The sequence below is a fragment of the Pithys albifrons genome, chromosome 3 (assembly GCF_047495875.1).
Source record: "Pithys albifrons albifrons isolate INPA30051 chromosome 3, PitAlb_v1, whole genome shotgun sequence".
NCBI classification, from domain to species: Eukaryota; Metazoa; Chordata; class Aves; order Passeriformes; family Thamnophilidae; genus Pithys; species Pithys albifrons.
Window position 1 is genome coordinate 52000817 of NC_092460.1, and position 26113 is coordinate 52026929.

The window sequence follows — 26113 nt, forward strand, 5'->3', positions numbered from 1 at the left end:
TTTATAAGCTTGGTGAAATGTTAGACTTCTATATGGAAAGGGGAATTTTTCCAGAAATGAACACTAGCTGTGGGAGACATGTTTTCCAGAGAATCTCCAGGGAGTCAGTGGAGAAAGATAGGGTCCTTTGAAGGGCAGTGTGGAGCAGGAGCCCCACGGAGATGCTCCAGCTTGCCCTCCAGGCCTACACAATTGAGTTTCGTAAAAGCTTTTAAGTCTCTCTTTTGTTTTATGTGTATGCATTTTAGGGATGTACAGGGTTGGGGGCTGGAAAGGCAAGAGGTGTGTTAAATTATTGCTCTTTCATCACCTGCTTTTGAAAACAGTCATGTTCCGTGAGGAATCCAAAATCTCATAATGCCTGGTCCTCTGTCTTTTATTTTTCCACTCTAAGAAAACTGGCACATGCTAGTCCATCTCTTTTTGAACATGAAGGCCTGGAGATTCCTCAGTCTGGGTTTGATGTAAATGGTTCCCAAATGTGATTTGAATTTGCAAGAAACAGCAATGTCCATATAACTGAGCCCAGTCACAATCTATGGATATAGACCTTAATTTCTGACCAGAGAGTGGCAACTTGGTCTGTTGACGTGACGAGGTATAGAGCTGGTCTTTGACGTGCCACAGAGAAACTGTTTCTCAGGATGCTACAGGAAGGCCAAGGAGAGATGACTAGGGCTTGCTGCTTCTATCACCACTGCCCCAGGAACGAGCTGGTTTAAGAATGGTGTTTTGTGATATGTCTTTGTACATCTTTGCCTGTGTGCATTTAGAAGTATGGCCCATCTCCACCAAGGCAGATCTTTCCTGAGAAAAATACTGCTTGCATGATAAAGCATAAAAATCAAACAAAACAGAAAATTAGAGAGATTTGCCCTGGCAGTCTGTGTCTTTTTAAGTGCACAGGGTAATCCAGAAATCCATGTATGTTCTCTAACATGACAGTCTTCTGTGATACTGTAGTTTGGCAGGTGTGGCAGGACAAATTGCAATGTGTACCCATATAAGGGTGCAGCTGCAGCCCAGAGAGACTGGATCCACTGTCCCTTTGAGATGGGGAATTTTGGCAGACTTTAGATGTCTGCTCTGTGGTATGAAACAAGGGCTTGCAATATTTATTTAAATCAGGTTAGTTTTGAAATATGATTGTTTATAAACTTGTTCACTTTTGTCATGAGAGGAACATCATAAAGAGCTATTGAAGTACTGTCTAGGTTGCTGTTTCCATGTCTGCAATGAATGCTGCACAAATCCTTGATGTTAATACAATGGGTGCTATTTTTTATCTTTGTGTTTGATGATTTCCTTGTGTTTTGAACATGAAATGACATAAGGATACCAAAAGAGTCTTAAACACTTCTTTTTCCATATAAGTTTTCCGGTGTTTTCTTGATCACGTAATGTATTGCTTTTCCTGCAGTATAAAACAGCAATAAGTATAGAATTTGGTTGGCATTCAGTTTTAGGATCCGATTAAGTTGTGTTGAGTTTCTTCTCCCAAATCCTCATGGACTGTGCCCAGGGGAGAAAAATTAATACTCTTTGGTGAAAACTGCTTTAAATTACTCTATGACATAGCTGAAATTTCTATTTGAACCAAATTTGAGACTTTTAAAACAACTTAATTGTGTTTCCTCATAATCTGAACTACTTTGAAACAGTAATATAAACTGATGATTTGAGAGTTGCACGGCAAAATTTGATGGAAAATCACAGAGCTTCATCTCACTGTCAGATATCCTGAGGGAGAGGAAAAAAAAGTGTTCATGACTTAAATTCCCTTTAAAATCCTGATTTCCTTGGAGGGTGTCTAAATATTTAGTGGCAGAAAGACAGTGTTTGGTCTAATGCTCTTGCTGTATAGGACAAATCTTTAGGTGAAGCCTGAGGCTTTAAAGAGTTTGTGTGCAAAAAGACACAATTTGAACCTTGGCTTTATTGAAGTGCCACATTTATTACAAAAGCTAAAGAAATATAGAACTTGGATAAGAGCATCTAGACATAGTATGTTCAATGAAAGAGCAGCATAGCAATGTGAAAAGAAGGTAAATTTCACTTGGAAGCAGGAAGTTCAGCTGTGTCTCTAACTAGAAATGAAACATGAAATATTCATACTGGTAAACAGAAGAACATACTGGGGAATGGCCCTAAAACCTTGAGCAGCACTTGCAGTGCACTGAATGGATGAAGTTCCTCAGGGCAAGAAAGGTCATGGAGAAGGCATAATTGACAGTCATCTGTTTGCATGCTAGACCAGGATGGTAAGATTTTTCTTGGCTGTAGTCATCTCCCAGTTGTCCGAAGTAAAGCTGGCCTTCTCATCCTGGTTGAGCTGGTCTAGTATATGTTGATCAGCATTTGGCAGAAAGTGACCATCCTTGGTCTGTGCCAGGAGTTGGTGGTTTGGATGGACTTCCTCTCCTCTGGATCGATGGATAGGTCTGGTCTTTCTTTTCAGGCTAGAAGCAGCCTGAGATCCTGTAGACTAGTCTCCTGAAGGAGGACCTATGGGCTTCAAGTAAGTGCAGAGTGTGGGAGAGGTGTATGTATACACCTGTACCATCTCATGTTTTCTAAACATAGGAAGGATGGACACAGTTTTGTATTTTTATGCAAGCCACTTTGTTTTTTCTCTCTGCTCAAACTGATGCTATTATGAAGATCTTTGTGGTGGTGCTAATGACTGTCATGACTCCAGCCAATTCACATGATTTTCAAGTGATTTGAGTTGTGCTAAGCCTCTTCCATCACTTTTGAGTCTCAAAAGTTAATCAGAAAACCTTACCTTGGTGCTGGTGAGGAGGAAGTGGGCTGATGTTGGTTATGAGAATAGGTTGTGGCAGGAGGACAGATTTATACACCCTGCTGGACTTTCCCTGGCAGTAAATTGCATTCTAGTCCTGCTAAAGCCTGGACCATGAAGGACTGAGAGAGCTGACATGAACAGGTACTGCTGGTGCTGGTAAATTTATGGGAGAGGATGGAAGGGTGTGGCCATTGCTTTATTTTAGACTGTTTTCTGGCAAGAGGAAAACTAATGCTACAACCCACTCAATGTGGTAAATGTGCCCCCTTCATCTGGGTCTCAGAGCAGAGGGGAAGCAGGCACAGTCAGAGGCATAGTGGCAAAAGACCCCCACACCTCTTTGATGTATGAGCCACACAGCAGCTGGACTGGACTGAGCACCATCTCTCCTACAGTGTTCAGCAGCCATGGAGTCAATGAATCAATGCTACACTCTCTGTCCACCCCCAACTCTGTGGTACTCCACCTTCCCCTTTCTCCTCCATCTTTTCTTCCTTCTGCAGTCTGGACAAGCGTAGCTGGACTTCATTCTGCAGCCCCAGCTCGCAGTCAGGGCAACCCTGCGGGTGATGAATGTGGCTGTGAGGCAAAGCCACTGTGTCTCATTGCCTTCAAAGCAGTTAGAGAGTTGTTGGAGGCTCTAGTGCCTGGGAGGTGGAGGGGCAGGGGAAGAGTTTTGAAGGACATTTCAAAGGGTCAAGATTTGGAGGACTGGAAAGGGTTTTTACCTTTTGCATCCTAAAAAAATCTTTGCACCCAGGTCCTGCTTCTGTGACTACCTGATGCTCAGGCAGCATCCGGCATACTTTGCACAAATGTCATGTCTCACAGAAAGGCTTTGAAGTAGCCTCCCACTTTCCTCCTCTTTGGGATGAAGGCAAAGGGGAATGTTTGACACTACCATTCAGAGAAAGCCTATGTTCAGACTACATTAGGAAGGTGCCATGCCCACTTTGAGGGTGTGCATAGAGAAAGGGTAGTGTACAGAAATGTACTCCAGCAGCAATGCATTTGGGTCATGCTAAATCAGCACCTGTTCAGTGCTCCCAATTGTTGTCACAGGGCCTTGTGTGGGTCTCCAGGGCCCCCTGTTTTTTCTGACAGCAGCAAAGCTGCCATGCAGTGGCACAATGTTGGTGGCCACTAAAGCCAAACTGCAGCCTTTGAAAACTTTTCAGCAATTTTTGGTGAGGTACTGATGATGGGGACAGGTGTGTGAAGAATCCATGTTGTTTTGTACATTTAGGGGTGTGCCTTGACTTTACTCTGTTGACAAACCCTGTGCCTTTCCTTTGTGAGAGTATTTCCATTGGAAATCAAAGAGATTTGAGATACATAGCTAGCTAAGCAGTCATACCTCAGAATAGGATTTGGGGATTAGCAGAGTGGATAGTAAATTGAATAGTAGGAGTTAAAATCAGACTGTGCTTGGAGAGAAAGCAGAGATGAGAGGTACACCCCTGGAAAGCAGTAATACCTGAAATGGCACTGAGGTTACACTGGGTAGCAAAGGAGATATGGGCTCACAATACCATGCGGCAGCAAAGAGGCTGATGTGATTTCTGGATTGCATAAACAGAACTGTTGTGTCTCGAAGCAAGGACATGTCTTTTCTGTGTTTGTGGTCGTGTTTTCTTCATGTGCCTGATCTGAGTGTACCTAGGCTAATTCCTGGAGAACTTAGTGCCCCCAAAATGGCAGCAAATTAGAACAAATTCAGTGGAGCAACAAAAATGATTAAGATGCTGGAGGGATTGATCTAAGAGGAAAGATTAAAGTAAGTAATTACATTTAGCTTGGCGAAATGACAATTAAAAGAGATGTGATGACTGCCTTAAAGTGTGTGCTTAAGAATGTAAACACAGAGGAGAGAGAACTAGAATGAGGGATTGTTTAGTGCCTTAGGAGTGGCTGTTGGTTAGATGCCTGGTCTGGACTGCTAGGGAAGTTGTGTAGGAGCCTAACCAGAAACAGAGATGTAGCTGTAGCCAAACAATAGCAGCAAACCAAATAAAAGAAAGAGCTGAATAGAAGCACAGTTCCTGCTGTGAAATGTGGCAGAGGCTAAAGTAGTGTTTCCAGGGAAGTGATAGTAGACTCTGGGAGCTTTGCTACAAGGAATGTTCAAAATTCTCCAGGAGAGGAGGGAATGGATTTTATGTTCCCACAGTAGTCCTACTTCTCTGGTTTGCAGAACCTCTAGATCATTTCTCCTTTGCCGTTTTGTCTGTGAATGTGTAGTGTTGCATCCATGTCAGGGTGTAGTGTCTTTAAAAAGATAATTTGCAGGCTGGAGCAGGAGCAAACAAGGGGATGGAGTAAGATGACAGTAGACGCTAACTCATGTAAGAAATGCTGAGAGAGCCAGACATGTTCAGTCTAGAGGAAAGGTAACTGTGGGTGGAAACAAAACTGCAAATCTTTAAAGGACTGTTATAAAGAGAGAACAGGAGCCAGTTATTCCCTTTAGTTGCTAAGGGCAGATCTGGAAGAAAGTGGACTCTAGTTAAAGCTGAGAAAAGCAGGGCCCATGTGAAGAAGCCTATGTGTTGGATGACAAGGTAACTAGGGGTGGACAGGGGAATTGTCATGAGTGTAGATACTCAGGGATGTCATTAGACACTTGCTTATCAAGGGGTGACACAGGCACTGGTAAACTGGTCTTGTTTCAGTAAGTTTTCATATGATTTCATAGTCTTTAAAAACTGCTGTTCAAACAAGAGAGCTATGATACTTTTTCTTGCAGGTTTTTAATTCGTATTATGTGTATTAACATGTTTGTTAATGTTTCTGTTTAATTATATTTTTTTATTATGTATTGGTTTTGAATGCCATATTTTGCAATGGGGGACTATGGATGAAATGCACGCTTTTTACAAAGAAGTGCGATGAAGAATTAGTTCCAGCAAAGTGAGGTTTAGCTGGGGTTTTTTGGCCCTTTGGTGTGATTATTTTTTGAGGAATAAAATAGCTTAATTAGTTAAAAAAGTCTCTGTACAGTATTATATCTCCTTATTTTGACACATGTGGGAAAATATAATGAAGGAAGAGGTCTTACCACAGTATTTCTCATCCATTTGTACTTAAAAATTTTTGCACATTTTTTCATATGAAGTCAATTTTTAGATTCTAGGAGGATATTTCATATCTGGAAGCATTACCATCTTAATTCACTTTTAAGACTGAGTACATTTCCGAGTGGAAGGAAGAGGTGAGGATAAGAAACGGAGCCATTAGCTGGTTCAGTATCTCAGCTGGTGGCTCGAGTCTCTCTCTCTGGGTGAATGGTCATCAGGGTCCCCATCTGACTTTTCCATGAATTGGCTTTTATTCAGTTAATTAAGAGCTGTGGTCAATAAAGTCGTTTCCCTTCCCTGCCCCAGCAGTTCAGTGGTCTGCCAAGCCCACCTTTGCTGGTTGAGGATAGCCTGTCAGGCTGTTGGCTGGAGTAGCTGAAATGCAGGCATAGGTCCAGTCTACCTTGCCAGCTGCATGCGGTACCTGCTCATGAGCATGGCAAACTAAGGTTGGACAAGGCTTAAACAGTAGCAGGATTTGTCAGAGTCCATGATCAAGTCACTCAGCATACTTGTGCTTCTGCGAGCTGGGATGATGGACGTGCACACACCATACAGCTGTACTCAGAAATCATGCTTTTGTCCTTATGAGGTGCCCTGAGACTTTTCAGCTGATGATGCCATACTTACTCTTTACTTGGGCTTGACTTTCAGAGCTCTACCCTTGGCATTCTTCAGTGGTTTGGCACTTACTGAAAGAAATAAAGCAAAAGCACCATACAGAGCAGAAGAGCACTTTACAGAGCATATTCTGATGAAGTCAGCTTCTTGAACAGCTGTGACAGGGACAGCGAAACAGCCAGAAATACAGAAAGGGTATTATGATGAGAGATATGTGCTGGTGAATCTGTCACGAAGTCTGCAAGATCTGTGCCTAGAGAAGATCTCTGTGCTCAGTGCTGTCTTACCTGTGAAGCTCTCATCTTAGACTTCTAAGGCTTTGCAGCCTTTGTTAGATTTGCAGATGTTTTGTGTGATGCAAGATTTTGAATACAGTACAATCCGGTGTCCTTTCTGAAAAATGTATGGAACATGTTGATTTTCCCTAGATTCATGTAATGGCTTTCCACTTCTTATGTATTTATTTATTTTTAACTGTTCTTTTTTTGGAAAGCAGCTGCTGGGCTCCTGCTGTTTGTAGCTTGTCAGTGTCAGTGCGCTGAATCAACCACATGCCCTGGACCTGTAGAATTCTTAGGAAGAACTGTATACTCCTGTTGCTGGAGTACTGGATGATAATGAAGGAACTTGGTCTAGAACTCTCTATAGCAGAGTAGAATATTTCTCCCTTTAAGCTATCTTTTGAAAAACTAGTGTTACGTTATACTTAAATAAAGAAGCAACCTTCTGAACAACTTCATTATAGAAACGAGTTGGTTTGAACAATACAAAATGATTTAGAAGAAAGCCTGGGTTTTTTTCCCCGGAGTACTTTTGAGTGGCCAGATTTGCCTGAGTCAAAATGGAGTTGTACTTTGGAGCTACAAAAGCTTTGTCCAAACGCAAACCTTCTCCTTTGCAAAGCTCCAAGAAGCCATGTTTGTGAATGTAGTGTCAGTTTGGGTGTTGGCTCAGGAACACCAGAGCTAACATGGACAGCAGCTGCTTTGAAGGTTGCATGAGAGTCAGCAAAGTGGGAGTCTGCAGTGGGTGTGCAAACATACATATGTGCAAGCCCTGTTAGCAGCTGGCTGCCCTGTTGTCCCCTCACGATGCAGAAGGACCAGCTAATCAAGTTTCCTGCCCGCACTCCATCTGCCCCTGATGTCTTGTGTGCTGGCATTAAGAGCCAAATGTGTGGGACTCTGACTTGCTTCATGCTCCACAGATGGTAGAAGTTGATTGCTGGAGTCAGCCCTTGGTCTGCTCACAGGTTGACTTCAGGGACTACATGGAGGCAAGTGTGGGCCAGTAGAACTGCAGCCTTAAAGTACCACAGTTCTACAGGACTTTATAGTGCATGAGAGGCATGAACTGCATTGTGTGAGATCTTTGCAGCATATGTGTTCTAATTGCTGAAGAAGAAGCTTAGCATATCCACCTTCCACTTTCCTCTAGCTTACAGTGGGAGCTGAAGTACACAAGTAGCATCTTTCTTATAGCCTGTTTCAGCTCTTGTTAATATCCATTGACAGCTTTTTTCCCTGTGCAATGCTGCAGGTTGGAAAGACTGATGGCACCCAAGGTGAATCACTACACGTTGATGTATTTAATTTACCTGTTGCTCTGTAGAAGCCAGAGATCCAGACACTGAAGTTTTAACGGCTCCCTGCCAATCAGATTAAATATTTAGCAGCAATAGGTTCTGGGCATCACATTTCTGACAGTGTATTTCATGCATCATTTGCTGTAAACATTGGGAGATTTTTAGCTACTGCTTGCAAAGTAACACCCTCTCCTCTTTCTCTATTATTATCTTGTCTTCCCACCATCCCTTTCACTTTTCTTGTCCTTACTTTCTTTGTCCTGCCATTTCCTTTCCCTTAGGTTTTCCCCTCTTTCTTTCTCTTATCACTATTCATGGGTATGTGGCTGTGTACATTGCATCAGGAATGGATATCAGCCTGTGATGGAGGAGTGGAGGTACTGTCTGCGTCTGAGAATGCTCACCTCCTTAGAAAAGCATGCACAACTACAGGAGAGTGCAAGCTGATGGTCTTTTTGGGGAGTGGAAAGCACTCGGAGGGCAAGAAAAGGGAAAGCATCTCTGCCATCCCTCTCCCCATGATGCAGCTCTCTCTTACCACATGTGCCAATTGCTCTGGGAGTGTGACTATGGGGCAGCCTTTATCCTTTTAGTCCCTTTCTGGCTGAAATTTTTGTATGAAAAGAGTGCATGGGCTCAGGCATCCAAGTGAAGCACAGTCACGTCCATCCCAATGGGGTTCCCTTGTCCCACCAATTTTCAGCTTGCAGCTGACTTCTGTGTCAGCTGTGTTGACATCTGGCTGACACCCTGATGCTGGGATGAGGCCCATCAAAAGCAAAAATCTAATGAAGGTTGAAAAAACTCTAGGTGAGGCATGGGATGACATTTTCTGTGATGGCAGCAGAGAGTTGTCTTCTGGAACACAGCAAACAGTATAGAAGTGACAAGGACCTTCCTTCACTTTTTTCAGGTTTCATTTGTAGAAAGTACAGTTGTCTAGTGGTCATCTGACTTTTCAAACATGATATCTAGGGAGATGGCCCTTTAGAGGGGCTCTGTGACACAAGGATTTGAACTAGCACTAGCAGTTATTCTGGGCTGATAGTGTGATTGAGGAGTGTCAAGTCTCCTGGGCTAGTGAACTCTGTAGACAGGATGGTGCCCTGCATATTTTTTGCCACAAAGCCTTCTCTAGAGCTTGTCTTTCTTGTACCCATTTCTTGTCACTATAAGCTGTGGTCAGATGGTTTGACTCTTCATTGTTTTGCTCCCTTGACTCTTTAGTATGTGCATCTTCTCCTCTGCTCTTGCTCTAAATGTGTTGCCTGCCTGAACATGTCATTGCAGTCCCAGAGGAAGCCAGTGGTTCTTACTGCCTCTGTGTTTGCCCTGTGTGATTGCTACTCCACATTCCTGTCATCTCACATCTGGTACTCAGCCCCAACTGCTCCAGCTGTCCTGCACTACTGGTCCAGGAGATGATGCTTAGTGCCAGGGCCAGGTTTTTCAAGCTGCTGTGACAAGTCTGAAGCCATCTGGTGAAACATCAATGTCTTCATTTCTCATTTCTGTTGGCATGGGACATATCCCCTCTTCATACTAGTGGGCTTGAAGGTGTGAGGGAGACAGGACTGATGCTAATAAAAGGGACATTTGGGAAGATGCCTTGCTTTGAAAGCTGGAATGTGTATGAGATTACTTTTCCTTATGAGAGGAGTGGGGACCCTTAGGTAGAGGAAAGAGGAGAGTGGACCCATCAGATCACAGTAGCTAGAGAAGATGACTCTTCATTTGTTCTGCTGCAATGGGCACTGAAAATCTGCAGGGCTGGGGTATGGCAGGCCAGGTGGTTTTAAGCAAGTACTGAGACATGTGGGAAACTGCTTCAGCAGAAATAAGGAGCAGTAGACATGTGTAAATTCTCTAAAGCAGAATAGCTAGTGATTGGCAAACGAGACTGCTTAATTTCTTGATTTATTTTTTCTCTTTTTCTTTTTTTTCTCTTCCCTCCCCATTGCTCTGGCCCCCTGTAGTCCATTCCCTGCATCTGGCAGCTTATTTCTCTACAGATGTCATCTTGGCAATAACTCAAACCTGAGAACCTCCCTTGGGGAGCTTATGTACTGCCTGAGTGCTTTTTCTTCCTCTAATGTCTGGGTATCGGGTGTTTGAGGTGACGGTTTGTTGGGGCTTGTTTGTTTGGTTGTTGTTGGGGTTTTGTGTTGTTTTTTTTTTAATATATATGCTTTTATGCAACTTTTTATAAATAAATAAAAATTTAACAGTGGTAGGAAGCTGTAAGGCAGATAGGTCAGGAGAGGGCAGTCTCTTAGCTGCATGCCAGGCAGCCTGGGTACATGAATCACCTGGAGGGGGCTGCACAGCTTGCCCACCGACTCACCACAGCTCCAGGGCTGGGAGCTCAGCCGTGGTCTGCTAAGTGCTCTGATCTCTTTAATTAGAAAAGGAGGAGTGATAGATACGTATTTTGTTTTGTATTGCTGAAATATCCCTGGCCTCTGGATGAAGTGGTGACAGGACCATGCTAGGAATATGGTCAGAGAAGTGGAGGATCCCTGAAGCTTTGCAGGCTCTGAAGATGAAGTACAAACAAGAGGAGAGGGATCCCATAGCAACACCTGGCAATGTAGTCAGGTGATAATGCATATGTGTCTTGTTAGTTCCAGCTATTCCCTTTCTCCCCTGAGACAAATATCACCAGGAGTGTGCCAAGAGGCTTCTCTCCGGATGTATGCTCTGTTTATAGATCATGAACCCCATCCGGTGGCTGCCAGTGCCTCACAAAGGTGCTAACACCTGTGCAAAGTGGGTTAAAATGCTGCTGCATCAGATCAGAGGGGTTTTACACCCCTCTGGCACAGAGGTAGTGGAAATGAGTAGTGCAAAGGCCTCAGAGAATTTTAATATACTTTGGCATCTTCATATATCTGTAGCAGTCAACATGGCTGCATACAGAAATGCCTTCTAGCTTGGAAACAAGGTCCTGTCAGAGTGTCATCCTGAACAGGACACCAAAGCAGGGGCTGTGTCAGAGAGGCTTTGCAGGAAGCAAGCATAGTGTTTAAGGGCTGGTATTTTTTTTTTTTTTTAGTTTGGGGGGGGTTTTGGTTTGGTTGATTTTTTTCTTTTCTTTTGCCCCCTTTTTTTTTTTTTTTTTTTTTTTTTATCTGGTGATCCCATGGGGCTAAAGTTCAGCCTTGTGGCCTGGACCTGGCCTGGAGAATAATCAAAGCTGAGATGAGTAGAAGAAAGATGAAAACACCAAAGTGATCACAGCCCCAGGAAGTGCCAGGGGGATGAATGGTGTGCTTAAGGCACCTTGAAAGACAGTTCATATAGGCAACCAGGTTTGCTTATCTACGCTATTTTGAGGATGGATAATATTTACAGGCTATCTTTGTCTATTCAGAATGTCAATGTGGGTACTGTCATACACAAACAAGGGTGAGACCCAGCTGAAGACTGCAACCTGTTGCTATCTGACTACTTTAATGTGGTGTTTATTTGGTGCTATAAGGTCAGGGTTGTACAAAAGCTCTTCAGAAGACAGGACTGGCACCTCAGTGCTATTGCAGCAGTTCAGGATGGGCAGGACAAAGACAACCTTGATGCTATATCCACCAAACTCCCACCTATTGGCTGAGTGATGCCTCTTCCTCTGTCCCAGTAACAACTCTTTAGAGGGAAAACAGCTGCTTTGTGCTGGGCACTGACCCCAGGTGTGGCACCAAGGTTTGGGTTTCTATCTTGCAAGGTGATTTTCAGGAAGGACCAGTTAAGATGTAAAAGGGATGCAACTTGAATGTTGTCTCCACCTCTTCTTTTTCCTGCCCAGGACTAGTTTTGAGTCTTACTGTTTTGACAAATGCATGGATTTAGTGTGTTTAGGAACTGGTGCCATTCCAGGTCTGGCAGGAAAAGAGATAAAGAGCTACTTCTCTCACCTACTTTACTCCTTCAAAGAAATGCAGCTGCTGGAACCAGACCTACTGGATCTGTGGCAGATCCCTAGGGCAGATTTCTTGATGAAATAGGAGATTTCCAAGTCTGAATTGAAATGGCCAGGTGGATGGGTCCTGGTGCTTAGAGCTGTAGCTCCATCTCAGACACTGAAGGCTGGGTGCCTGCTCTGTGTCCCTTTCCAAAGGTCTGTATTGCTGTTGCTCCTCCTTGCCAGCAAGGAAGCTGCTTTGGACTAGGTGAAAATATGTAATGAGTTTAGATACTCTTGTGAGAATAAGCTTAACAAACATGAAGTTGCTAATGTGTTTCATCAGAAATGATGGATCAGCAGTATTTTGCAATTTGAGTCAGTGTGACAAAGTCAATATTGAATATGAGGAATTAGCTTGGAAAATGCCAATTATCTGTGGTATTATAGGATTTCCTTTCTCTCTACTCCTAGCTATGATAGGATTTATTGTCCTGAAGATCTTGGACATACAGGTTTTAATACACTCTCCTGGGATCCTGTGAGTAATGTTGTGTATGATCTCACAAGAAGACATTGCTGCCTTCGGGTAAGTGCAAGGGAAAGCAATAATAATCTCAGCTCTTGTAGCTTCTATCGCTTGAGAATGAAAAGTACTTTAAATACCATAAATAATTAAACATTCTAACTCTGTGAAGCAGAGAAGGTGCATCTCCCCTTTTCTGATGAGGAGAATAAGGCAAAGGATGAGAAGGAAAACAATGGTGTTTACACTTTCAAAAAATGCTTATTGATTTTAGATGGTGGTGTGAGGGATTAGAACAAGACTTCACTTATTGTTGTTCATTCCCTCCATGCTTTCAAGATTTAAAACCACATACTGAATAGTGTGAATACAAGTGAGCTAAGAGGTACCAAGGATGGACCAAAAATATGACAGTGCTTAAAGACAGGAATGGAGCTGTGAAGGACAAAAAATGGATTAGAAATAAATGATGGATGGAGAAAGCTGAGGATGGTGGTAGAGTAGGGCATATATTGTAGCTTGAAGGAAGTTGATGGGGAATATTGAAGTTCTGTGTTTTGTTTTATACTAAGCCCTCTTACGCTGTCTTAAAAGTGTAAACTGGTCTTAAAGCATAAGTAACTCATGGCTACATTTTGTCCATAGTATTGATTTTTTTATTTACTACTTGTCACTTCTGTGACAATTGTCTGATTCTGGTCATGCTCTCTCTTACTCTTGCTACGAATGCTTTTTTTCTGCTGCAAATCTAAGCTATAGTGACTTTTGTGTAAATGTGATGTGGCCCAAGGGGGCTGAGCTGCAACCTCAGGAAGCCAGTGGTGGAGCTGGGCTGGGAGGTGACATAGATGGGTACCTCCTTGTATGCATTGGGTGGCATGAGGAGGAATGAGCAGCTAAGTGAGCTGCTGGGAATGGTGGCTCAAGCGGGCAACATCAATGAATTTTTAAACTGGAAAAAACAGACAACAGAGAAGAAAGTGCATGGAATTGGCATTCAGCTGAGCCAAATCTAATCTGTTTGATTGCATTGGATTGGGCCTTTGCATCACTGTCCCTAAAGCATCAACTGCCTGTGACGAGCCACGGTCCAGACATGGCTTTGCCTGTGTATCTTTCTGTCATTGCACTCTGTAAATATGATCAAGTGCTGAGCAGAGGGGAGAGGTCACTGGCTGGTGGATTGGGTCCCTCTGACTGGGAGAGATTTCTGGACACTATTGATTGAAGATCTCAGTAAGACAAGTTGGTCCTTGTACTGGTTTAAAGATAAACTGGCAGGAGAAATGAACTCGACTGAAGAGATTATAAATCGGAGTTAAAATTTACTAAAGAGATTTCAATAAGTACAATGATAGAGAAAAATTGTTTTTAACCCACAAAAAACAAGAGGTATAACCCATCATCCTGGGGCATGAATAGAATGGTCTTAGCCCCTATGCTGAATGCCACATGGTCTCCCCAGTACAAAGTTAAAGGAAAGGAAAACTTGATGAGGATGATGGTTGCAGTCTTTTTGAGAGCGACAGTCATGGTCCTGTTGAGGTTCTGGATCTGACGAGTGGTACCAGAAGTCCCAAAACCCGAAGATTACATATGCACAAGTTCAGATGGGAATGCCCAGTACCTCCCCCAGGGCAGGAAGTTTCACAATAGGTCATTTAACTCTGTGTTTCATGGGACATTTTTGGGATCTTTGATGGCCCATTAGCAGACATGACCCCTCAGGCTGGGTGTGAAGGTGCTAATGCCTCCCCAGAGGAGAGTTATCACACACTGGTGTGAAAACAAGGAAACACTCCCCTGTCTCCCAGGGTTCTTTAGCACGCAGCTTGTAGCCTGAGGTGTCAGGTGTGCCTTGGCCAGCTGCTGCAAGTGATCTATTATTAACAGTTCATGAGAAACGATGTAGAGGGTGCAGAATACACAGTTTTGGTTACACCCACACAGTGATAAACTGATCCTGGCTGCTGTAACTAGGAGAGCCCTGACCTGTCATACAATTGCAGGCACATCATAGTCTAGTGCACAGCACTAATGTACTGTGAAAGCATATTGTATGCAGCTGCTTGATGGCTGGTACCTTACTGGTCATTGAACTCAGAGAGAGAAAGTCAGGGAAAGAGAAGAGTGTTCATGTGGGAAGAAGAAAGAGGAAAAGGAGAAGAAAAATGAGACCACCAAAAAACATTTCTGATTTGCAGTTGTCAATTCTCCCTCTATCCTGCCTTTTGTCAAATGTTTCTAAAGAGAGAAGTGTTTTTTGGGATGCTTCTGCTTTGGGAGTGTACAGTTCAAATGTCTTGAATTGGCACTCTTTGTGTCTTACATTTGGTTTCCCGTGTTAATTCTCCTGGGTAGATTTAGTTTTGTTTTCAATAAGCAATGATAACAGGAACATAAAAGTCCTTTACCAAGGATCAGAGGGCAGAGAAGGGAGGGATAAAGGGACATGAAGTTACAGGGAAGAAGACTCAAAACAAAGTTTTCTGGGAACTCATCCGTCATTTTTAGTGGCCTGACCAGAACCTTCTTTTGACCCCCTCTTGGCTTCAATGGCTGTGGCATGCCTCTTTCCCCATGCTAAAACCATGTCTTCGTCTCTTTCAATTGAGATTAATTCCCTGTCTCATTTCATTAGCAAGGCTAATGTTGTCACGGGATCCCTTAGTGACTAAACTTCATTTTCCAAAATGCTACATACCAGCGGAAACCAAGAAGCCATGATGCTCTTGAGGGATGCTGCTAGTTCATGAAGTGTTGCTCATCAGTGTCTGTAGCACTGCAGTTTTGTCCTGGACCAGCTCACAGGATACATCTCTCTCTCTCCACTCCACTGCCTCCACTTAGCAACTCTTTTGTCCTCATCGTGTTTTGGTGTTTCAGGCATTGAGTCACCTTCTCTGCCATTTCTGCAGCCTGTACCACCTTTATAAGAATCTGATAGGACCTGGTGAACTCTGGGACTCTGCTTCAGGGCTGTTCAAAAGTTGCTGTAGCAGTGCCATGATGAACAGAGGCAGTGCAGATTTTCTCCTAGCTTGTCCTTGCTGCATGAATTCCAAGACTGAAATGTGTACCCATGAAGATCTTTCTTAAGGGATGGGCAGTTTTATGTTTTAGAGCTGTATCCTGTGTCTTACGTTGTATCTGAGGAGATTGGCAGCAAACTGAATGGCTGTGTCTAAAGTGCATATGTAGTTTGAGACTGTCTTTACCTGATTCAGATTTTTGGGATTCATGTAGGAGAAGGAGTTGCTCAGTTTCAGCCCCCCCAAAAGATACGCCATTTCTGCTCTCCCCATTTATTTTATGTTCTAAGAAACCTTTGTGATTTGGCTTTTACAGTATTTACATCTGGCATCCAAATATTTTAAGACTATCTCTGATGTGAGACTTTGAGTAACCAGTGGGGATTTCAGCACCAGTGTGGAATTTGGCAGCTGCCTTCCGGAGACTGTGTCTGCCTCCTCTGTGTTTTCCCTTTAAGGAAATGATGCAGGGAATAAACAGGTACAGAGTGAGGTGAATGAGGGAGTCTGGGGAATTGGAGAGTCCTTCCACCCATGGAACTAAAAGTTCTCCTTGTTTTTTAAACTTTGAAATCCAATGTAACAATCTATCAATGCACAAAATGCAGAGTTGATTGGTTGAACAGAAAATCTCAAATTAATACATCAAATAATGAGAAATGCCAAGGATGTCCTTCTTCTCCAAACCACCCAAGTGATGGTAAACATATGTTTCTCATGGATATTAATGGATTGGATTTAAATCCCTAGCTTTTGGAAATTGCAGTCTTTAATATTCTGATGTTATTAATGTGCTGTTGATTCCTGTTTGGAAATGAAAACTGGAAGTGGAGAATGAAGAAAGGAAGGAAAGGATTGTCTCATGGATTTCAAAGTGTTTCTGTTCCATTAACAGTCAAAACTGGTGTTGCTCTGTGCAGTGTTCTGCTGCCTGTTTAAACTGAGTCTTGCCCTCTAGAAGGCAAAAGTGTTTTCAACCATGCTGAAATCCCTGTAGAGGCCCCTCCCCCCCCCCCCCAGCAACATGTCCCTTGATTTGGAGATTTGGATGGGCTTGCTCTGAGCCTGGATCCAGTTCTGAGATGGGGCAGATGACAATCAGAAGTGGGGGATGGTCCATGTCTCATAGGCTTTGAAATCCTTTGTTTCAAACAGAGCATGCATGGAGTGACAGCTGTGGCAACTGAACCCTCCAGGTGGTGAGGATATTGCAGTCTCTGGCAGGGAGGACCTGTCTCATCCCTCTAAACTTTTCCAACCGGGATGCTGGGGGAAGGGTGAGATCCTGGCAGCAGAATGGTGGCTCTAGCCTGGCTCTGCAAGCCAGGCTTGCAGAGAGCGGTGGCTGTGCCAAGCCACTATGCTCTGGCATTTAGAAGTTGGCACTGGACAATGCCAGACTGACCTGCTGTCTCGCTTAATGGCTTTTGTGTGTGTGACACTGACTCCTGCAGCTCTGCATGTGTGTGGCAGCCTGGGTAAGCAGGTCAGACTCCTTTTCTCTGTCACTCAGCCATTACCTTCATCCTCCCTTGCTCATCCTGATGAGGATCTAAGGGGGCTCAACTTATGAGGAGCAATAAACACAGTTGAGCTTTTGCTGAAGTAGAGGAAAGTCTCAAGGAGAGATCAGATAACCACGTACAAGCATTTTCACAGTGGAAACGGTGAGTCAAGAGGGAGAAATTGTTTAGGCTGAGTGAAGGAGATACTATCAAACTTGCAGGATAGCCGAGCAAAGGGAAAATTTAGACTGAGTTTAGGGAGATGTTTCTAAACTTGAGCCTTGAAGTTGTCTCCTAGCAGTGGGAATCCATTGTTTGAGTCATTTCAGAGCAGGCAGTATGATAGGCAGGTGCGGTAGACAGGAATCTTGTAGTGACTGGGGAAGGGCAAGATTATTAAGCAGAGGATTTTTAATTTTTGATTTCTATGAATCATTTGGTGTTGGTCTCAAAAGAAGCTAGCAGGCTGTAGCTGTGTCAGCTTTCACCGTGATATGTAAAATATGTGGGTGGGAGGAAGTGGAAAGGACACTGGGAACTTACCCTCGGGCAAGCTTACAATAATGAGACATAGTTCTTAGTCTGTTGGGAATGATATGGGTCTAATTGATGATCAAAGTGGTTTTTGTATTGCCTTAAGTGTAGGGAGAGAATTGCTCCTCGCCTTTGCATGGTCTAGAAAAGGGGAAGCACTTTTTCACCTTATTCTTGGATACACCTGTTGGATAGACAGAGGCAAACTACCTTCTGATGTATCTGACACTGCCCAAGTCAGGGAGGAGTTTGTACCTGTCTTAATTAAGAAAGAACAGCTTTGAAGAAAGTAAATAGAGAATAGAAGTAAACATATGTGCTACTTTCTATTCAGTGTCTATGGAAAGAAAGCTAATAGTTCAGTAATGAGAGATCTCCAAGGGCTTTGAAGGCTTTGGCTGGGGGTGTGCATTCCCCAAAAGAACAAGGTTGACTTGGGAGAAATAGGGGAAAATTTGGAATGTTTTGCAAGTTAGAAATGAATCTGTAGGACTTTACAGGCATGGAAAAAGAGAGGGAGTGATTGTGAAGAGCAGGAGGACCTGCCTAAAAGGTTTCTATCACTGTTGTAGGAACATTTATATATTGAGTGATTGTATAAGTGATGTTCACAACTGATATAGTTTAGTTTGTTTTAACTAGCTTTCATCTAAAACTACTGAAATGCCCGTGGGAGGCTTTTTACTCAGGGTCACTGTAAGGAATCATTTTGGTCCAGGTACTGCACTGTTGCAGTCATCATTGTGTATGGCACTTTCCATTTTCTAGTCTCTGCCATCTTTTCTGTTTTGAATGTGTGGAGATTTTCCTGCATCATCATTCATTCTGTTTATCAGCACCTGAAGCGTGCAGTCACTTTCAAGACATACCTATTGTGCCCCATATCTGTCCCCCTCTTCTTTGTGTGTGTTGACAAAATTCCTGGAACAACAGGGCTGTGAGCCAAAAGAAGATTTATGGGCACATATGTCATCAACGTGGTAAGAAGTAATATAGGAAACAAGAGTTGTCAAGGTACAAATAGCATGAGCTGAAGGTGTGGTAGGATAATGGTAAAAGCAGCGTTAGAAGATGAGGAATGCTTTTTCAGAGGTGTACAATACACAGCATGTCCAGATTGCAGAGATGGCACTAACCATGAGAATGAGAGTCTGTCCTAAGCTGAAATTGGGTCCCCAAAAATCAGGGAGTTGGAGAAACTTAGATATAAATTGTGGTGTGATACGTAGTGATATGTAGCTTTAAACCTTAGCTCTTAGAAGTCACAGTTTATAAGGTTTCAGTCTGTTCTTTTTTTTTTTTAATGAGTCTTAGCTCCTGCAGTTTGCCCATAATGTGGGTAGTAGACAAAAAGATCTAATAGTCACTAGTCTTCTGCCATTGGTAAACATAGAATAGTGTTCTTCTTTGGTTTGGATGTACTTGTATTTCCTTGACAGACAGCCCAGTAGCATGTCTAATGCAATGTTAACTTCTCTACAGCTTCTTCTAGTGTGCTTGCAGTTCCCTAGTGGTGTTTTGGACACCAGGCAAAAAGCATCTTCCAAGTCTGTAAAGTATTTCAGAGATGGAGTGGATTTCTTCCTACCTGCAACTAGGGCCTGAAACATAAGGATTGCTTTTGGATTTGTTGTCTGATACTGCTCAAACTGTCAGAGAAATGAAGGCAGTGTGAATTAAGATGCTGTCAAATAGGAGCAAATACTGAAGGGTATGGTAATGCTGATGTCTAACACTGGGCTGGCAGGACATCTGTCTCTAGGCAGTAATGAGACTGAGGGTGGTAGTGGTGAGGCCTGGAACTGGGCTAGTGATCAGGGATGAGATAGGGTTGGGAACTAGCACTGCAGTTGGTGCAGATGCAAAAGTAGCTGTTGAATTTCAGATTCTGTGGCTTGAAGTCTGAACAGTGCTGAGGACCTCATCAGAGCTTTCAGTGGGTAGAACCCAGAAACCACTGGGATAGGAACTTCCCTGTAGCCCTCCAGGGAAGTGTAGCAGGGAGAGGCTGGAGGTAGGTGATGCTTTTCTTTCTCCCATATGGAGCCAGTGTCCCTGAAAAGTTCCCTTTGCTGGTGGCTAGTGCCATTGTACAACCTCCTGTCCCAAGCATTGCCTTCCTCTTGTTTGGGAAAGCTACCTTCGAAACAGCTTTCTGTCTGGGACTGCAGTATTACAGAACTTCCTTTCCCCTTGCTGTTTTGAATTTGCACATAGCTCCCTAGGGGCTATTGTGCAAGGCTACCTAGGTGGCACAATTGCAGAAGAAGGAGGTACCAACATTGACACACAACAGAACTGCCCCCAGTATCCAGTGCCCAGCCTATGTTCTGCCTCAGTTTCTTTACCTAACCTGAAAGTTGCCTGGCTGTGCTGTGCACTGCCTGAGTAGTAGTCTGGTTGAATGGACAATGACCAATTTGTGTACTCTGTATTTTGAAATCTCATCCAGAAATATCTCTTAATGGTGAGCTGTATTTTGCCTGTGCAGCCTAACAGTTTTCTATTAATACTTATCTTAGGTCTGATCCACATAAAAGTGCAGTGTCAAATAAGGTTCTCATGATATTTTCAAGCAATCTAACCTTTGGTCCTGGCTAAATTCCAAACTGAATAATTACTGACTACCTACATTCCTCGTGCATTTTCAGTTGGAGAAGTTAGCTTTCCCATCTCATTTTGAAAGTGATTGTGTAACATTGCTCTGCAGTAAGTAGGTGCTGCATTCCTCTACAATGGCGGGTATGTTTTATTGGCAAGTTAAATGAGATTATAGAGGTATAATGGTTTTACTGGCATGTTTATACCTAAGTACAGATATGTCTTTAAAACCACATTGTCTAATAGCCCTCCCATATATTATTTTCCAGGGAGTAAGAGACAATATAATAGTGTGGAGTAAAGTGTAAAGGATTTTACTTACCAGTCTAGAGTTTGGGATTTGCTAAACTGTTTAGGAGTGCCAAAATCACAGAAAATCCTGCTCATGTAAAAAACTTTCCAATAAAATACTTGAATGTTTTTAAAATAATTCTTGACTGGGGAAAAAATACTGTAAAATTATTAAAATTGCTTGAAGCACAAAGGGTAAATGCCCTCTTTTACATCTGCAGTCTTGTCAGGTGCCTATGAATTTCTTTGTGTGTGAGTTTCTTCATTCCTCTTCTTCACTGGAAACAACATGTTCAGGAGGAGGTCCACATGCTGCCTCCAGTGCTTCTCTGACTGGGTGCCTTGAACGCTTGCATTTGAATATCATAGAAATTAATGGACCAAACTTGCTCCTGTATGTGCAGAAACACATTTTCACAATAGTTCTGGGGTCTCCTTAATCTGATAATAAGTCTGAGGTCGTTCACCCCTGCCTTGCCTCTACTAGCACACATTCAGAAGGCACTTGTATAGCAAGCCAGATCACAGAAGGAAGGCGAGATGAGGTTAGTGCTGAGATGTTTGTCCTTTTCTCTAACAGCCAGCACTTGCATGTGAGCAGACATGTGAAGAGTGGCTACCTATTGCGAACACAAGTCAGCCCCAAGAAGGGAAGGGATTGTAATACCACAAGCACCCCTGTTGCAGTCTCTGAGCAGCTCAGCTCTGTGCTGGGAACCTGCTGCTGCTGTATGGTAGCTGTATGGTGGAAACCACCCTCAGCCCTAGGTTGGTTGTGATTTATTGATGTGCTCCTGCCTTATCATATCCCTGGGTCCCAATCCTACAAGGGAGTCCAGCCTGGATATGGTACCTGCTATTCCCTCAGATGAACTCTGGTCACTGGCACACAGATGGCCCCTGGAACACCTGAAAGACATTATGAGCATGGCAGAAGTGTTATGTATGAGTGAGAGAGGGAGAACACATAGATGTCTTTGTTGGTACAACACAGGCTACCTAAGCATTGCTGTGCTTGATGGAGTGGGGGCTTATGGACAAGGATCCAAATTGGAGGTGCCAGGTTGGTTATGGAGACAGAGACAACCTCCTCTTTTTATTAGCTTCTTCCTAGCCCTGGCTGCTCCCTGCAGATCTGGCTAAAACTGGAGGAACTGGCATTATGCAGATAACTTCATCTTGTGTTGAATGGAAAAATGTGCCTGAGGGGGGCACATTGAATGAGTTATACAGAAAATGGATTGGTACCTATGTGCTCTTCAGGATCTGGACTCTCTTCTCCTACTTGGAGGTAGATGTTACAGGTTTATTGGCTTTGATGCAGGTGAAGAGAAGGGAATGGGTTTCTTGGTTGCCATTTTTCCCACTGAGAGAAGTCTGTGTTTGGGTGAAAAGGCTGACAGCTGTTATGATCACCTGTATAGCTCCTGCATTTATGCTATCTGTGCCTTGGGTTGGAAGGCTCTGTGAAATAATTCCTGAAGGGAGGGGGGCTGGGAAAAACCTACACTTTCCTCTCTGGGCATCATAACTAGCCATTGGCTAACCAAGCATAATATACTGTAAAAGTCAATGCAGGAAACATATTTTAAGAGAACAAATATAGCATTAAAGTGAGTGAGCAAGAGACTGAGAGACAGAGAGCGTATAAGTGCATTAAAGTTAATAAAGCATTGCAGGAGTGGGGACTGCATTTCACTGTGAAGGAATCTAATTTAGTGACTCGTAATTGGAGGATAACAGTCATGCTGGAATGAAGTTAACTGTTCATTTTGCCAAACTCTCAAAGTCTCTTGGTTCTCCTTGTGAGCATCTCTCAGAAAGTGAATCCGTCAGAGAGTTTAGAATCGATTGGCGCTTCAGACCTGTGGTCCCTTTCAGCCTTCTTAAGTGGATTTCGTTCCTCTGGTGCATATTTATTATCTATTTTATTATCTGCTTATTTATCTGGTAATATCAATGCAGAATACATCTTCTCTGCTTAGCATGACAATGAGGGAGCAGGTGCTAAGCGTATGTGTTCTCCTGGGCAAGGCAAGATGAGGCCCCTTATACCTTTTCTCTATGGGTGGCTGGTGTCAAGTAGGGGTATTTTCTGGACTTCCCACTTCCATCAAGTTTTACCAGCATTGTCCCTGGTGCTGCGGCTTTCTGTTCATTTGATAGAGGCATGTGTATCAGGGAACAGTATGGGAGGGTCCTGTTCTTAGACACCCAAAACCAAAGGTGCAGTGCGAAGAAGCACAGGGCTGGTGTACTTACTTGAAGTGTGCCTGAATAATGGAATTTTGGGCATCAATATCTGAGCAGGACCTTTTGCACTGCAGGAAAGTCTTCTTTTGCTTGAAATGCCTGAAATCTTGAGATATCAGCATGACCCAGGACAGGCACACCAAGAAGTGATACCTCCCACAGGGGTAGTGGGCAGATGTGGGGACACTGCTCTGTTGTCCCCAGACCAGGGATGGAATTCTGATATTTATAATGCATAGGTGCTGTTAGAATTAGTTTGTTAGTGTTTGTAAAGTGCCTTGAGAATGAAAAGTGCTGTGGAAATGCAAGCTACTGTTAAAATGAGAATAAATAGAGAAAGAACTAGGAGCAATCCCTGAGGGAACTGTCCTGCTCGGGCATGGTCTGGAGAGATGACCTCATTGGGTTCTTCTGTTTCTGCTGTTGTGATTACAAAATAAGGTGACATGTTCAGGGAGAAGATGGATTTAATGTGCCTGGCTGTAGTAGCTGAGGGTGAACCATTGTAAGCTCTATGGGTATTTCTGCTTCTGTGCAAAAATAGCTGTTATATGGACTTGGAGAGTATGTCTTCTCTACACTGCATTGATCCAGTTTTGGCCCCAACTGCAGGGAAATTTTGTATTCCTGGCTTTTTTTTTTTCCAAAAAACCCCAAACAAAACAACCTTATTTTGGTGGAAAGCGTGTGGCTGACTGTACTACAGACTGGAGCTGTGTGTCCTGTTGGTGGTAGGAAGGTTATGTGCACCTGATACATGCATACATATACATCCAATGACCGTGCCCATTTGTCCTCACTTTGTTCTGGAGGGACTGTGCTGAGAAAGTGTAAGGGAGTCCTTATCTGCCTGGTCTCCTCAATCTCCCTGCTTGTACCTCCAGCACAAGTCCAAACTGATTGCAAGCACCAGTCATTCCTTTGTGTTGAGGGTCAGTGCTCAGACATGGACTTGACATAAGCAATTAGTTTCACGAAGTCACCTAATCAGCTGTCAAAGGACAATTCTCTATCACTTTTGACTTGGGTCTCAGAGTGACATGGGATATGACATGATCCCATCTTCTGCTGACAGCTATTCTCTTAAGTGATTCCAAACTCTGAAGTACAGGCTGGACTGTTCTGATGTTCTGACCCCCTCCCCAACTTTAACAGAGCCCTGAAGGTAGCCAAAGGGCTAGGCATCAGACAAGAAGGTTTGTTGGGAGGATAGCTAATGGCTGAGAAAGATCAATGGATCTGCCTTGAAGGCGGAGTGCCTGATTAACTTGTCAATTAATCACTTCCTTTTATTTTCCCTCTTTCCTTTTTTTCTTCCTCACTCAGGGAGTCGAAGAGCTGAAGATGAGGCCCAGGGTGGAGTGCTACTCTGCAAGGTTTTGGCTGGTGCTGGCAGTCCTCGCAACAACAGGGAGCGGGGCCCATGCCCAGAAAAGCCACCCGAGCATTGGCATTGCAGTCATCCTGGTGGGAACCTCAGACGAAGTGGCCATCAAAGATGCCCACGAGAAAGATGACTTCCACCACCTCTCAGTGGTGCCTCGAGTGGAGCTGGTGGCCATGAACGAAACAGATCCGAAGAGCATCATCACCCGCATCTGTGACCTCATGTCAGACCGGAAGATTCAAGGTGTGGTATTTGCTGATGACACAGACCAGGAAGCCATTGCCCAGATCTTGGACTTCATCTCTGCCCAGACCCTCACTCCCATCCTGGGCATTCATGGAGGCTCCTCTATGATCATGGCAGATAAGGTAAATTTAAATGAGTTCCTTTCGTTGCAGACCTGTGGCTCAAAACTTAAAACAGAAAGAAATACCTTATTCTGTGATCCTCAGATGCTGTCTCAGGGGGCCAAAGGGTTGAGGGAGTAGACAGTTTCAGATTCAAAGAGAGATTAAAAGAGCTAAGTGTGTGTAGCACCACTGAGAAGAGCCTATTAATCATGTGGAATTATCTGCAACAGAGTTAAAAATAACGAGGGAAAGGAACAGGTAGAAGAGACCTGCAAAAAATTGGCCCTTTTATTCTTCCTTAGGAAGGGTAAAGAGCCCCTGACAATTGTAATATTTTTTAAGGTTTTATTTTTGCCTGTGTTTTACTTTAGAAGATCCAGGGATCCTAGCCTGGGTTTTTCCAGTGTGTTACTGGAGGACATTGTGGTATTTTCAGGGACTTCTAATATAGCTCTTACATCTTAATTGGAATATAATTGAATCTTTAATAAAGCCGTCCTCTCTCAGAAGTGTTCATTAGCTCCTGAAGTTAAATGAGTGTTGGCTAAAGCAACTAACCAGTCTGAACCAGTGCAGCTAAGTCTTTCTTTTTTTTTCACTGTACTACTTTATTCCTTCGCATCACTGACATTTCACTGTTTTCCCAGCCCCTAGCCTGTCTTCTGAGGAATTACTACATAAGCAAGCCCTTCTCCACTGGATTTGAACAGGGCAAGATGCAGAGGGAGTAGCATCTTTGACTGGCTGATAATGCTTATCTTAGTGGAGCCTCCGAGGGGTACAGGTGGACAGTCTTCCCCCTGTGAGGAACAGAGGTCCCACCATGTCACAGTTGAGTGTACATTTGGCCAGATAGTGTACTAGACAGAGTCAAGGCCAAGCCTTTTATGAAGAAGACCCTCTTGACCCATGCTTTGTGCATTCCAAAGAAGTAAACAGGGACACAAGCTGACAGCCTTTTTCTTTTACAGGTCACTCTTAAGCAAATCTGAGGCATTTAACAAGGCAGAATCAGCTCTAATTGAATGAAGGGTTGAAATTAACCTGGCCACTGTGGCACCTTTTCCTCAGAAACACATCTAGTGGGATGAGAAATCCAGGAACTTTCTATTTTATTTACCTTGCAAATAAATAAATAATCAAGTGCAAGCTATTGGGGGGGATAACAAATTTTCTCACTTTGACCAACTGTTCAGTTGCCAAATAACATACAGTCAATATCCAGTGTTTTCTTGTATCAGCCTTTGAACTGAAATAATCAAGGCCTTTTTTCCTCACTCCATGAATAGTTGTACATGTGCTAAAATCACGCTGCCCCATTCCACCCACAGTAAAACTTTTTTGTCTTGGAGGACAAGCAGATTACATCTTGGTGCTCTCTTGCCTGGTGCATTGCATATTTTTCCATGTCTGTGCAAAAGAGGGTCTGAAGCATTGCTTGAGTGCTGCATTTCACACTTACAGTGACATTTTACATGCTCTTTGAACAAGTGTAAGAGTTAGTGACACAAGACCTCCTAAGCACTGGGAAAAGGTCCTTGTGACTTTGAACATGTCAGGCCAAATTCTGATTTCAGATTCCCGCAGTGTAAATCCAACATAACCCCTTTGCCTTTGGCAGGATTAGATCAGCTTTATGCTGCTGCAATT

At 43.4% G+C, this 26113-nt stretch overlaps 1 protein-coding gene across 2 annotated transcripts in view; it reads left to right on the forward strand.

Moving 5' to 3' along the window:
- Nucleotides 1–26113, forward strand: part of GRIN2B (glutamate ionotropic receptor NMDA type subunit 2B) — a 235142-nt gene that overhangs the window by 11602 nt on the left and 197427 nt on the right. For both annotated transcript variants that reach the window (XM_071551936.1, XM_071551935.1), the window contains one exon: nucleotides 24053–24481. In XM_071551936.1, coding sequence (XP_071408037.1) covers nucleotides 24071–24481 — 411 coding nt within the window. In that variant the 5' untranslated portion in view covers nucleotides 24053–24070. The remainder of the gene's footprint in view (nucleotides 1–24052; nucleotides 24482–26113) is intronic.